Source organism: Macaca thibetana, chromosome 7, assembly GCF_024542745.1.
Source record: "Macaca thibetana thibetana isolate TM-01 chromosome 7, ASM2454274v1, whole genome shotgun sequence".
In the NCBI taxonomy this organism is placed as follows: Eukaryota; Metazoa; Chordata; class Mammalia; order Primates; family Cercopithecidae; genus Macaca; species Macaca thibetana.
The window spans coordinates 26,470,850-26,484,335 of NC_065584.1; the positions used below are offsets into that span (position 1 = coordinate 26,470,850).

Sequence of the window (13,486 nt, forward strand, 5' to 3'; positions counted from 1 at the left end):
AATGTAAGAAATGTCAGTGAAAATACCATTGGGAATTTAACAGTGGAAAAGAATAGTTTTAGCTGGTAAGATTTGGGAAAACTTTGTGGAGGATAGTCTTTTGGAGGTAGACCTTGAAAATATGCAAACCTGGTAGAGAGAGAAGACATTTTGTAAAGAAATATTTTTTAACTATTTTAATGAACACAAGTACTAAAAGCTATAAAATAGTACTAATTACAGATAAATTTGTTTTTAAACCCACCTAGTGAGGTTTTTTTTTTGTTTGTTCATTTGTTTGTTTGTTTGTTTTTGGTATGTGTGTGTGTGTGTTTGTTTTTGTTTTTTGGTGAAAAACTTTATTAAGAAACCAATTTTTAGGCCAGGTGCTGTGGCTCACACTTGTAATCCCAACACTTTTGGAGGCTGAGGCAGAAGGATCACATGAGGCCAGGAGCTCGAGCCCGGCCAGCACAACATAGGGAGACCCTGCCTCTGCAAAAACAGAATAAACCAGTTTGTAAATACAATACTGTAAATACTGTTTTGTTGAGGTGGGGGGGGTGTGGGTGTGCGTGCGTGTGTGTGTGTGTGTGTATGTATGGATTTTTTGTTACTTGTTTTCTCTGTTTTCTGATTGTATCTCTCAATTTTTTAAATTTTGCTTTCGTTTAGATACACAGAAGTAAAAACAAATGGAAATTTCATCTCAAGGATGGCATTATGAATCTTAATGGAAGAGATTATATATTTTCCAAAGCCATTGGAGATGCAGAATGGTGAAGAGTTGCTTTTTTTCTTTTATAAATAAAAGAAACTTAAAAAAAGTTTAAAGCGGACAGTTTGAAACTTGGGGCATACGCCAACCAAAACTTCATTTCTGCATGTCAGAAAAGTGCAGTAGAAGCAAAGCTACTGGAACAAAGATAGACCTTGACAACATAGACACTACTTACTGGCAAGCCATGGAACTGTAGCACCTGGGGTTGTTGGGTGGGAGGGTTGGGGTTTTGTGTAGGAAAACCATAATTGTTGATTTTAAATACAGGTACCTGCCACCGGTAATTAGCATGTAAAGCTTTGTCTATATTCCTTCCTCCAACTTGGGTTCAATCAGAAGATACTTGTTGGAATGAACTGAAGAAACTTCGGTTTTGATAGATTGAACTGAAACTGCTTATTGTATGTGGTTATATTTGGTAAAAGTTGCGTGTGAGCTTTTTACAAAAGGGTAAGAATTGTGTTGAATTTTAATTCACTTGTATAAGAAAACAGTTTAAAACTCTCATAGTAGGTCTTAAATATTTTTACTTGCTATTCTCCCTCAGTGATATATACCTCTTCCTTTCCAGCTTTATGAAACATCTATTTAAGATTTAAAGTTATCAGTGATCATAGTTTGGAGATAAAATTTGACCCAGGAATGAATATTTATTTTAATTAGGTTTTCATACTTATTAAATGTAATTAAAGACTTGGGTCTTGTCGGAGTTCAGTGGAATTGAAACGACAACTTTAATTTCCTTACAGAAAAACTTAATTTGTTTCTTTTAGTGCCACACCTTAAAAAGAAACCCCAAACTAGCTCCTCAGGAATATAGTTTTATTTGCAAGCATACCATCTAGCTGAAATTGTATACACATGAATATATGTAGACTTTTCCTGTTGGGCTGAAGTGTGTGCTTATAAATGTGTTTAGTTTTTAAGCTAAACATCCAGTAAACAGTCTGTGCATTGATTAGCATAGGGCAGGTGGTGAGGACCTGGATTTTTATTAAACAATTTAGTAATTATAAAAGTTTCTTGTGTTTACTAGTAAAGAATTTTAAAAATCTATTCTAATTCAACAAGTTTTTAAAATCAACTTTGTAATTTGAGGGGAAAATCTGGGGGGAAGAGGTGGGTGGGCCACTAAGTTACCTCTCTTTCATTTGGTGGCCCTTCCAGGCCATTGAAAATAAAGACGTTGGCTCCAGTTTGCACATCGGGAAGAAAGCATAGAAATTTGACTTGTATATTAAAAATAATAGAAATGTAATATGTATATTAAGAATGCATAGGTCTGTATTCTGTAAGGGGCTCTGAAGAACAATATGGCACTGCTGTGTTCAGTGTGAATTCGCTGCCTGGGAGAACTGCAGGAATGCTTGTCTTCACCATTGTGTTCTTACAACGAATTCAACTTTCCATGGTTTATCTTGACAAAATTTACATGTGTTTAGGTTACTTGTATATTGATATATTTTTTTAATCTTCAGTTTTTGTCTTCCTTTTGCCTTTGTGTTTTCAGAAGTAACACATAAACACTTTTTAAAGTACATTACAAAGAAGAAAACTGTGAGCTATTATATAGTATTCCTTTTTTAACACAAACCTTTTAACTTTAAAAAAAGGCAAAAAATTTTTTTTCAACTTCCCACCCAGCTTACCACCTTGATCTCTTTAAATTATGTTCTAAACTTTGGTGTAAATGGTGGTGTCTAGCATGCTAGTAGTTAGATTTTATTTAGCTGCCATAACTGGTAATACAGTTTTTATTTTGACTATATTAATTAGTTTTTTGAGGGGAAGTTTGTTTATTCTGCGACTCTCAAAGCACACAGAGGTTTTAGAATATATATTATTATTAGTGAGACTGAGAGAAGAGGAAATGGGAGGGAGTAACATCACAGAAGTCCTGTTGTTCAACTGTTCTTTAATATAGTTGCTAGTAGGTTTGTATTTACTCAATAAAGCTTACGTCAGTGACCTGAACTACCTATAAAAATTCAGCAGTGCTGCAGTGTTGCTTAAGTGAAACCCTTTGGCTATCTAGTAGTTTTTATGCTACTGAAACTTGGATTACTGTATGATACTCAGCTTGTCTTGGGCCCTCTGTAGACAAACATTCGTATTCATAGTAGCATTGTTTACTGGCCTGTTTTTATAACTTTATTTTTCAAATATTAACAACCACTGCTTTCAGAGTGGTTATTTTGTTATTTTTGAAGCAGGAAATAACCCTTTGTATTTGCACCTGTGTATTGCATATTAATTATGGTATACTTGGCAAATGCTTTTCTTTTACCTGTGAAAATTCTGAAGGCTGGTCCAAGCTACATTGCATACCAAATTGTGCTCTTACATATTATTTGCATTGTGTCTTTTTTAATCAAATAGCATGTTTTAGTTTTATTATAGTAGCTTTTGCTGTAAGAATGTCACTTGCTTATCTTTTATTGTACTTGAATTCTTAATCATGCTTTTAACATTGTATTTAACAAATCATTTCGTATTAGGTTCCATTGAAATGTCATTCCTTTGAAAAGGCAAGGGATTTCCACTTTGAGAATTTTAAAATGAAAGTAGCATGTTTATCTAAAGGCAGAAAATAGTTCAGACTTGGTATTATGAAAATAAGTAATGGTTTCTGGAGAGGATTTGTTTAGATTTGCACAGATGGTGATGGCACCTTTTACTTAAAAAAACATTAATCAACAGTGCTAAAGAAAATTTACCCAAAATTACAAGATAAAACATGGAAATGTGTGCCTTTCAGTATACAAACTCTTGCTTGGTGGTCATTTGTGTAATCAGACCATTTGAATGCCTGAGAGCATGTTTAATTTCTGTGGAGTGCCACATATGGCTAAAACAACTCTTTAATGTGCAATTAATTTCTAGAGTAAAATGTCTGTTATATGAGGGGGATCTTTATATTGGGCTTTTCTATTTTTTAAATGTTCACATTTCTTTCTGTTAATTAAAATGCCATCATAATGTCACATTTACACTGTTGCCTCTTTTAAAAGCAAAGCCACTCTGTTCTAAGATTACATCAAGACGAGCAGTGTGTAGTAATTAAAATGTATGCTTGATGAGCATAATAGATTCTGGTTTTAGGAAATAACATATAGCTTTTATATGAATATTTTCTTTTGCTGTAGTGAAAATCAAAGATTTTTTTTTTCCTGGCTTTTATGGAGGAATGAAAAGAGTTGTCTCCCTCTAAGAGTAATTTTTGATTCTCATAGCAATAATGTCACCATTCTTACCAGAGGGTGAATACCCCTTGTATAGGAAAACAGACGTAATTTCCTCTTGGGAGTTCTCTTTATGACTTAGCATTTTCTTCCACTTGAGAAAATTCCTGTTTTTCCGATTATTTCATATTGAACTTTTTTTTGAGCTTTTGTGCAATGTAATAGTTTGTTGATCCATCTTTGTACATTTTCATTTCATGTCTTTCTTCCACCTACCTGTCAGAATCAGCTATAGCAGATTTTGAATTCTTTAGTTAAAAAATAGTTGCTTTATTTGTTTCCTCATGAGTTTGTTAAATAGCTTTGCATTTTAGTCCTCTATTATGCTATGGAAATGATTATGAAGTTTATATTCTTCCCTTTTTAAGCCTGCCTTACTCTGTCTTTTGTCATTGTCTATGGTTTAATGAAGAACACACCAAACTAACATTTTTGTTTATTTTGAGGAACAAAAAAACTTTTTCTCTTCTCTTTTAAGGGAAGTTACTACACATTGAGTTAGTAATTACTCTTTCAGTCAAGGTTCCTTAATAAGTCCAGTCTGCATCAGGACTATGATTTGGGGGGCAGGGCTAATCCTTTTTGCTGTTCTGAGCTACTATTGTCAACTGCTGTTGTACATACTGTTATGTGTAATGGCGTAAATATATTTATTATGTTTGTAAAATTCATTGCAGATCAAGGTTGCTCTTCTGTGATATATGGGATATTATGTTTTAAAGACCATCTTGGAATACAATTAGAGAACTTAGTATTTTGATGTACTAAGACCTATTTTAAGTTTAATATTCTACCTTTGCAAAAACTTTAATTAAAGATGTTATTTAAAAAAAGTAATGTTGCTTGCTTTGCTTACTAGTATATGGCATTGTTATAGATAATTGAATAAAATACAATTTAGAAAGGAAAATGCTTTACATTGTTAATGAGAATTCCATTTAACAACAAAAAGATGCTAAATTCTGTACCTTAAAGATAAGTAGGTTGAGATGTCAATTTGAATTAGTAAACTGTGTTGCAAATTATTAATAGTAGCTTTTAAAAAGTTGTATTTTCCAGGCACACAGGAATTTAGGTTGGGCAAATTCACATTAACAAATTATAACTAAAAATTGGTATAATTAACATTGTTTTTAAAAATAAAGATTACTCCTTGTGAAATATTAATAATTAACATATTGTATTAAATGAGTATTTCTACTCCAAAGTATAGATTACCTAGGATAAAAACATTGTTATTTCTCTGTTTAGCCAAACCACGTCCTCTTAGTTCAGAGGTTATAAATAATTGCATATTAGGAGAATTGGGTTACTGAGGTTTGTATTGCATATTGAATATATTTTGTGTTATTTTAGAAGATACTAAATAATTAGCAGGTATTTTAATTTTATAGTTAATTCAGCTGAATCATTAAGAACCTCACCTTTTTGTATTTTTTTATCCTGTTAACAGACTATCTAGAAAACATGCAAATTTTAACTATTAACGTAATCATAATAAAGATATCTTATTTATTGCCAGCAAATCTTGTATTTTGCAGTTTAATTGAAGCTCCTACTTTGATTAAGCTTAAGCTTTTGGCTTTTGTTTCTCTATCTGTAAAATGACAAGATTTTGAGGATGAAATGAGGTGTGATGCATGTAAAGCTCTTAGGCTGGTGCCTAGTACATGGTCAGCACTCAGATGTCACAATTATTTGCTTAATTTCATAATTATTTGCATAATTTAAAATTACTTGTGCACCAGGAAAAAAAATTAACGATCAAAAGTAGCAAAAACAAATTGAGAGTCAGTGAAACACAAACAAGCCTGGGAGGGTAAGTTGGTGAAACAATGCATCTGGTTACAGCAGAAAGTGTCAGAGGGAAGAAAATTGAGTGCTGGGTATGGGAGAGGGGTAATGAAACAGTGGGAGGGCTTTTAAGCTCCCTCTCTCCCCCTGCCAAAAAAGTCCTAGATTATATATGTCTAAGTAAGTCGAATTTTCTGAAAGCTAAAACTATGATAGAACTATCATTTTAAAAATTGACTTTTCCAAATATTAACGGAGTCTGTCCAGTTAATTTAGGGAGAAAAACAGTTGCCAAACACTGAAGATACGGATACATCACTGATTCTCACAATGTCTCCTCCACTTTGAAAAGGGCATATTGACTTCTCTGTGTTGACAGAACCTCCATGCTAATGATGCATAGGTTAGGGTGGCTTTGCTGAGTGGGGCAAGTAGGACCAGGAAAACTAAAGTTCACCCAGGTTAGTTGCCGGAGATGAAGAAGTAAAGGTTTTTTGGGGTTTTTTTTTTTTGTTTTTTTTTTTGAGACTGAGTCTCACTCTGTCACCCAGGCTGGAGTGCAGTGGCACTGTCTCAGCTCACTGCAAGCTCTGCCTCCCAGGTTCACGCCGTTCTCCTGCCTCAGCCTCCCAAGTAACTGGGACTACAGGCACCCGCCACCATGCCTGCCTAATTTTGTTCTTGTATTTTTAGTAGAGACAGGGTTTCACCGTGTTAGCCAGAATGGTCTCGATCTCTTGACCTCGTGATCCACCCGCCTTAGTCTTCCAAAGTGCTAGGATTATAGGCGTGAGCCACCATGCCCGCCTGAGAGTAAAGCTCTTTAGAGCTGTTTACTTTCAGCAGGGATGCATAAGGGACATTTGTTGTTTTGGCTTCTCAGTGTCAGAATACCCTTACTGTCTTGCTTCATACCAAGAAGAATGGAGGGTAATATATACCTCTTTATGGAAGTAGAATAGCAAGTAAGAAGTCACCCATCACTGGATCCAGAAACAGGGACCAAAATCTTGAGAAGTGGTCAGACTGATGCTTACACTCAGGACTTTGAGTCTTAAGAGCATGAAACAAAGTTGCAGGATCAGAGGTCCTATGTATGTTCAGGTCTGGTGGTGTGATAGTGACTGGGGCAAGAGGGCTATTGGCAACCTTCTGAGCAGACTTTTGCTGCAAACTACTGTACCCTTCCAATCCCTTTTCTGCTTAAAATAATCAGAGTCTCTTTCTATTGTTTGCAACCAAGAAAAAGCATTATTCATGCAAAGTATGTCTTAAGAATCACATTTCCCTTGTAGGAGTCTTGCCTTCACAATTAGCCCTTTCTTCCAATTAGGCATTCAATATCCTATTCAAAAATCTTCAGTGAATTACCAAAATAGCAATACTTGTAATATCAGCATCACAATTGTGGTTGGCTGATTACCTTGGAACATAAAGGAGTTTGTTACATTTAAGCCCATTATATATTGTCGTTCATGTATTCTGCAAATACTTGGGTACCTACTATGTGTATCGTGACAACTAGACCCATATTCAAACCCAGTACAGTGTTCATGAAGTGACTGATTGGTAGAATTGGCAGAGTCCCTTCAAGATTCTTCATCCCTTGCATAGCCTCTCTCTGGGGGGCCAATCTGGGCCTCATTGGATGAGGCCACTGGAGGTCCATTTGTAGGATTTGAAAGAGCACAGAGACTCCAAAGTCCTTGACATCTTCCTGAACTTGTTCTAGCACAAGTCTGCTTTGATCTACTTTCCAAGACTTCCTCTCCTCCTTGGTGTGAAATATATAAGGACCCTGTGCTCTGTCTTGAGCTGGCACTCAGTTTTTAAGTTCTACATTATAAAGAGGGTGTGTGCTATATATACTTAGTGTTATTTTCATGTTCTTAAAACTTCCTTTTTGACATGTGTTCTGGAGCCTTTCCATAGAATTCGTCTCCCACAACCAAGAGTTCCTGTTCTCAAGGAGGGCATTACAGGTAGAAGAAGGACACTGAAAGATTTTAGACACAGCTTTTGTGGAACAGAGAGAAGTGTTTGGAAATACTGGTTTTGAAGTATGCAGCAAGTATGAAGAAGAGGGGGATGGGGACTCGGAATAAATACTTCTTGAGTGCCAAATGCATTGTCTGTTTTTTCAAATACACACAGTACCCTTGAGGGTAGTTATTTTTATCTTCATTTTACAGATGAGTTGATGGAGCTTTGTGTGGAGGCCAAGTAATTTGCCTAAGGCCACACAGTGAGACTATAGTTTGAAGCTAGGGCAGATTGGCAGAGTGAGATCAAGATACTCCATCCCTAGCTTAGGATGGGATGGGTCTTTTCATCACCTCAGTTTCCAGGAACGAATGGTTTCCATCTTAGATACTGTTAATAAGAGGCTGTGGCCTTGCAGCAACCTGGTCTCTTGTTTCTATTCAGAGGAGATATTCTGTCCATACTCACCACTCTGAAAAGACAGACAAATAAAAACACTGGCTGGGACCATGACAGCAAAGTCCTGAAGAGTCATTCAGTGAAGACTTGGGGATTGGCAAAGTAGTCAGTTCTGTTTTTACCCTCTCCTAATAGTTCAATGAGTTAAAGGAAAAGAATGTTTTCACACACACACACAAAAATCAGTATGTTTGTTTGCCTGAAGGAGATCTGTTTAGCCTCACCTCGTATCACTTCTCTTCTGGTGAATCTGATGGTGAAATAAGTTTATTCCTAAGAGAGCTCCCTAATGCAATTAAAGTGAGCATGGCTTTTGCCGGTTTCATGGCGGGATGCATCAAGAATATAGAAACTTGGAGACAAATGTCCTGTGGTTGTTGTTATAGTCTGAATGTTTCTACCCCCCCAAATTCATATGCTGCAATTCTAACCCAAGGTGATGGTATTAGAAGAGGGTGTTTTTGGGCAGTGAGGGCATAATGCACTTATGAAGAGACTCAGAGAGCTAGCTAGCCCCTTCCACCATGTGAGGGTGCAACAAGGAACAGCCTCGCACCAGACACCAAATCTGCTGGCCCCTTGATCTTGGACTTCTCAGTCTCCAGAACGGTGAGACATAAATGCCAATTGTTTAGAAACCACCAATTTCATGGTATTTTGTTACGGCAACCTGAACTGACTAAGACAGTTACTGAAAAACCCCACTTTAAATATGTGAGCATGGGAGCCCACATTGCTGGACAGCCTCATGGTAAAGCTGTCAGATCCTGCTCTTGGCATATTTTGCAGTAGTGTTGTGCCCAGGGAGGGGGGCAGTCAGTCCTGAGGGACGGGCAATAAGGAAGTGAACTGCTGGCCAAAAATATAAACACAATCATAATTAAATTGATTAAATTTAGTGTGCTTTTTATTACTACAACGTGCCAGCAATCCTAAACTATGTCAATGATAGAACACCTTTCCATAAGAAATGATTTTTTTGTTCTAACTGGTCTGTTACAGTTAGTGTTGAGTGTTTTTCCATTTTTTTTTTTTTTACCGTGATGAAATATATGTAAAAGTTAACATTTTCGCCATTTTTAAGTGTACAGTTCAGTGGCGTGAAACACATTAATGTTTAGTTATAATAAAATATTTGTTAACTTCATTTTTTTTACCTTTCACATACATGAAATAAGTCAATCACAAAAAGATAAATACTACATAATTCCACTTAAATGAGGTTATCTATAGTGATCAAATTCTTAGAAACAAAAAGTAGAATAATGGTTACCCCAGGCTGGAGAAAGCAGGAAATGATGAATTGTTCAGTGGATATAGAGATTGAGTTTTGCAAGATGAAAAAGTTCTGGAGATCTGTTGTACAACTGTGTGAATGATCTTAACACTACTAAACTGTACAGTTAAAATTGGGTAAGATGGTAAATTTTATGTTGTGTGTGTTTTTTGTTTTTACTACAGTAGTAAAAGAAGAAAAGCTTATTATTACTATTATTATTTTGAGACATCATCTTGCTCTGTTACCCAAGCTGCAGTGCAGTGGCATGATCATAGCTCACTGCAGCCTCAACCTTCGGGCTCAAGTGATACTCCTTCCTCAGCCTCCACAGAAGCTGGGACTACAGGTACGTACCACCACACCTGGCTAATTCTTTATTTTTTTAGTAGAGATTAGGTCTTGCTATGTTGTCCAGGCTAGTCTCAAACTCCTGGGGTCAAACGATCTTTCCACCTCGGCCTCCAAAAGTATTGGGATTACAGGTGTGAGCCATTGTGCCTGGCCTACATATTTTTTAGTGAATGTTGTGTTCAGTGTGGAAGTTAATTCAGACAACTCCCAGTTATATAGTCAGACTCCAAAGGGCACAGCCACATTAGTTTGTTTCTAAAGTAGATTCTTGTAGGTTTAGAATTGTTTCTACTCACTTATGGCTCAGCTCACGCCTCCAACTTCTGTGGTAGTGTCTATTTTTGTGTTTAAGCAGCAGAATAAAAAGGAAGAGTTGGAGCACAACAGCTGTAAGGAAAGAAACAAAATTTAGTTCTTCAATTACATCCTTCTATGTGACCACTGGGAATTTTTATTTCTGCTTAATTATGAAACAAATGCGTGGACTGTGAAGTGCAATCATTTTGTTTGGTAAATGTAAATTTTGGTCCGTACATGAAATACATTCATTTCATTTTATGATTATTACTGAAAATAATTGTGTCATATAAGAGAGGAAGAAGTATTAAGAAATGAAATGTTCTGGATATCAAATATGCTAAAAACTGGAAATCAGAGAATCGGAATCAGATCCTATTCTTTTTTTCTTTTTTTTTTGAGACAGAGTCTCACTCTGTCACCCAGGCTACAGTGCAGTGGCGCCATCTAGACTTACTGAAACCTTTGCGTGAAACCTCCACCTCCCAAGTTCAAGTGATTCTCCTGGTTCAGCCTCCTGAGTAACTGAGATTACAGGCATCCACCACCACGCCCAGCTAATTTTTGTATTTTCAGTAGAGACAAGTTTTCACCAAGTTGGCGAGGCTGGTCTCGAACTCCTGACCTCAAGTGATCCACCGACCTCGGCCTCCCAAAGTGCTGGAATTACAGGTGTGAGCCACCGTGCCTGGCCAGATCGTATTCTTTAATTATTTGAAAACAAACATTTTATTAACTACAGAAATAGTGGCATGGTGGAGAAAGCATGAGCTTTAGAATTGGATAGACTTGAATTTGAATTCAGGCTCCACTCTCCTCAGCAGACCTTGGACAAGGCATTTAAGCACTTTGTCTGTTACACAAGGATAACAGTACCTCCCTTGTAAGGATGTTTTTGCCATGAATAAGGAGTGCAGAGCACATAGCACAGGTTTAAGCACAGAGCAGGCGTGCCATGGCCTAGTGCATTAGTTTCCTATGGTTGCCATAACAAATGACCACAAACTGGGTGGCTTAAAACAATAGAATAAATTTTGGTTCTCAGTCTTCTCTTCACTACTTGGTTCTGAGAACTGGTTAGACTTCGGAAGCTGCTCAATTTCTGTATTTTCTTGCCCCTAGGTCTTAGCAACAGAAATCAAGTTTATGAACGGGAATGGCTTCACTGCATATGAGGAGGTCTTTTTTTTCTGATGAACCCTGGACTTAAGGGAACACATGGGGAGAAGGTGAGAACTCTGGAGGGAGGTGCTGTCCCTAAGCGAGGAAGTTTAAGGGAAAGGAATAGATCCCTGACAGGTTATAAGCATATTCAAGAAAATGATGAATTAGAGTGAGAGGCCAGGTGGCCCAGTCAAGTGCTAAGTGGAGAGGTAAGGACTTCACCTCTCTTGTATGAATTTTGCTGAACATTTTGCCGCCTTTTGCTAAGTTTCTCTTTTGAGCTTTAAAGTACTCATTAAGAATTGTTCTGACTCTGGCCTTGGCAGAAAAGGTTTTGTTTTGCAACCAGCCAGGCACAACCAACCCTACTGATATCATTGCTATTTCTTTTCATAAAGGAGTAGAATAAGGAAGCCAGCCACAGCTCTGTGATTTGGCATAAGATTTCAATTTGCTTCTCATCCGGACCTGGACATTGGGAGGAGGAGTGGGGTTGGTGGAAAGGGAGGAAGGGTCATAGCCATTGCCAGTGCTATTAATGATCTGATCTGGAACAAGGGATCTTTTCAGAGTGGGTCTGGGGTGGAAGAAAGAAAAGCTACCCTCCATTGGCCATCAGCCTTGCTCCTTGTTGCTTAATGAGGAGTGAAAGAAAGGGAACTGCAGCAGGACCTCTCAGCAGCATGCAGCTGCTCTGAAACAGGGAGTAGACTTGTAGCTGTCCTCTCTCAAGCTCAGTTTTTGAACTGCACTCCAGGATGGCAGAACTGCCAAATGCCATGGCTGTTGCTTGGTGTTGCTATACTTTAGTCTTTCATTTGGCAGACAGGAGCAGAAAGCTTGGGAGTTACCTGTGTGAAGCACCTACTCATCGTCAGGACTCTTAGTTTCATGGTACAGGAACCCAACTGTGAAGCACCTACTCATAGTCAGGACTCTTAGTTTCATGGTACAGGAACCCAACTCAATCTGGCTTGAGCAAAAATAGAAATGTAGTGACTCACTGAACTGCAATACCAGTTTCAAGCAAGACTGGAAACCAGGTTTAACTGAAGTTATCAAGGCGCTCTTTCTAGCTACATCTCTTAGCCCAGCTTCACTTTAAGTTTTAATCTCACATTTGTCTACCCTTGACAGACCCTTAATGCTTCAAAAGAAGATGGTGGCTACCCATGACCCTACATACATATCCTTAAAGTTTGTGAGCCATGAGAATTTCTTATTTTAATTTTCTATTTTGAAACTTTTGTTGAAGTACACCAATTGGCCTGGCTTGGACCTGTGGACAATCCTTGGACTAATCACTGTATTCAAAAGAGTGTAGGTTCATAATTGTATTAGTCCATTATCACACTGTTATAAAGAACTACCTGAGACAGAGTAATTTATAAAGAAAAGATATTTAATTGACCCACAGTTCTGCATGGCTGGGGAGGCCTCAGGAAACTTACAATTGAGCAAGGTGCATCTTACTATGGTGGAAAAGGAGAGAGCGAGAGCGAAGTGGGCAGTGCCACACTTATTTTATTTTATTATTTATTTTTAAGTTCCGGGGTACACGTGCAGGATGTGCAGGTTTGTTACATAGGCAAACGTGTGCCATGGTGGTTTGCTGCACCTGTCAACCCATTGCCTAGGTATTAAGCCTAACATGCATTAGCTCTTTTCCCTAATGCTCACCCTCCTGCCTTCCCCTGGCAGGCCCCAGTATGTGTTGTTCCCTTCCCATGTTTCCATGTGTTCTCATTGTTCAGCTCCCCTTTATAAGCGAGACTAAGCAGAGTTTGGTTTTCTGTTCCCACATTAGTTTGCTGAGGATAATGGCTTCCAGCTTATGTCCTTCCTGCAAAGGACATGATCTCATCCTTTTTATGGCTGCATAGTATTCTGGGGGGTGTGTGTGTATATATGTGTGTGTGTGTGTGTGTGTGTGTGTGTGTGTGTGTGTGTGTGTGTATATATATATATATATATATATATATCTCACATTTGCTTTACCCAGGCTATCATTGATGGGCATTTGGGTTGATTGTGCTATATTTTTAAACCATGAGATCTCGTGAGAACTCACTATCATGAGAACAACAAGGGGGAAATCCGCCCCCATGATCCAATCATCTCCCACCAGGCCCCTCTCCTGACACATGGGGATTACAA

The 13,486-nt window shown here is 37.6% G+C and overlaps 1 protein-coding gene across 3 annotated transcripts in view; it reads left to right on the top strand.

The window, feature by feature from the left end:
• Positions 1-5,528, top strand: part of GTF2A1 (general transcription factor IIA subunit 1) — a 48,410-nt gene extending 42,882 nt beyond the window's left edge. For all 3 annotated transcript variants that reach the window (XM_050798643.1, XM_050798642.1, XM_050798644.1), the window contains one exon: positions 655-5,528. In XM_050798643.1, the coding sequence (XP_050654600.1) occupies positions 655-762 (108 nt within the window). In that variant the 3' untranslated portion in view covers positions 763-5,528. The remainder of the gene's footprint in view (positions 1-654) is intronic.
• Positions 5,529-13,486: the final 7,958 nt, after the last annotated feature.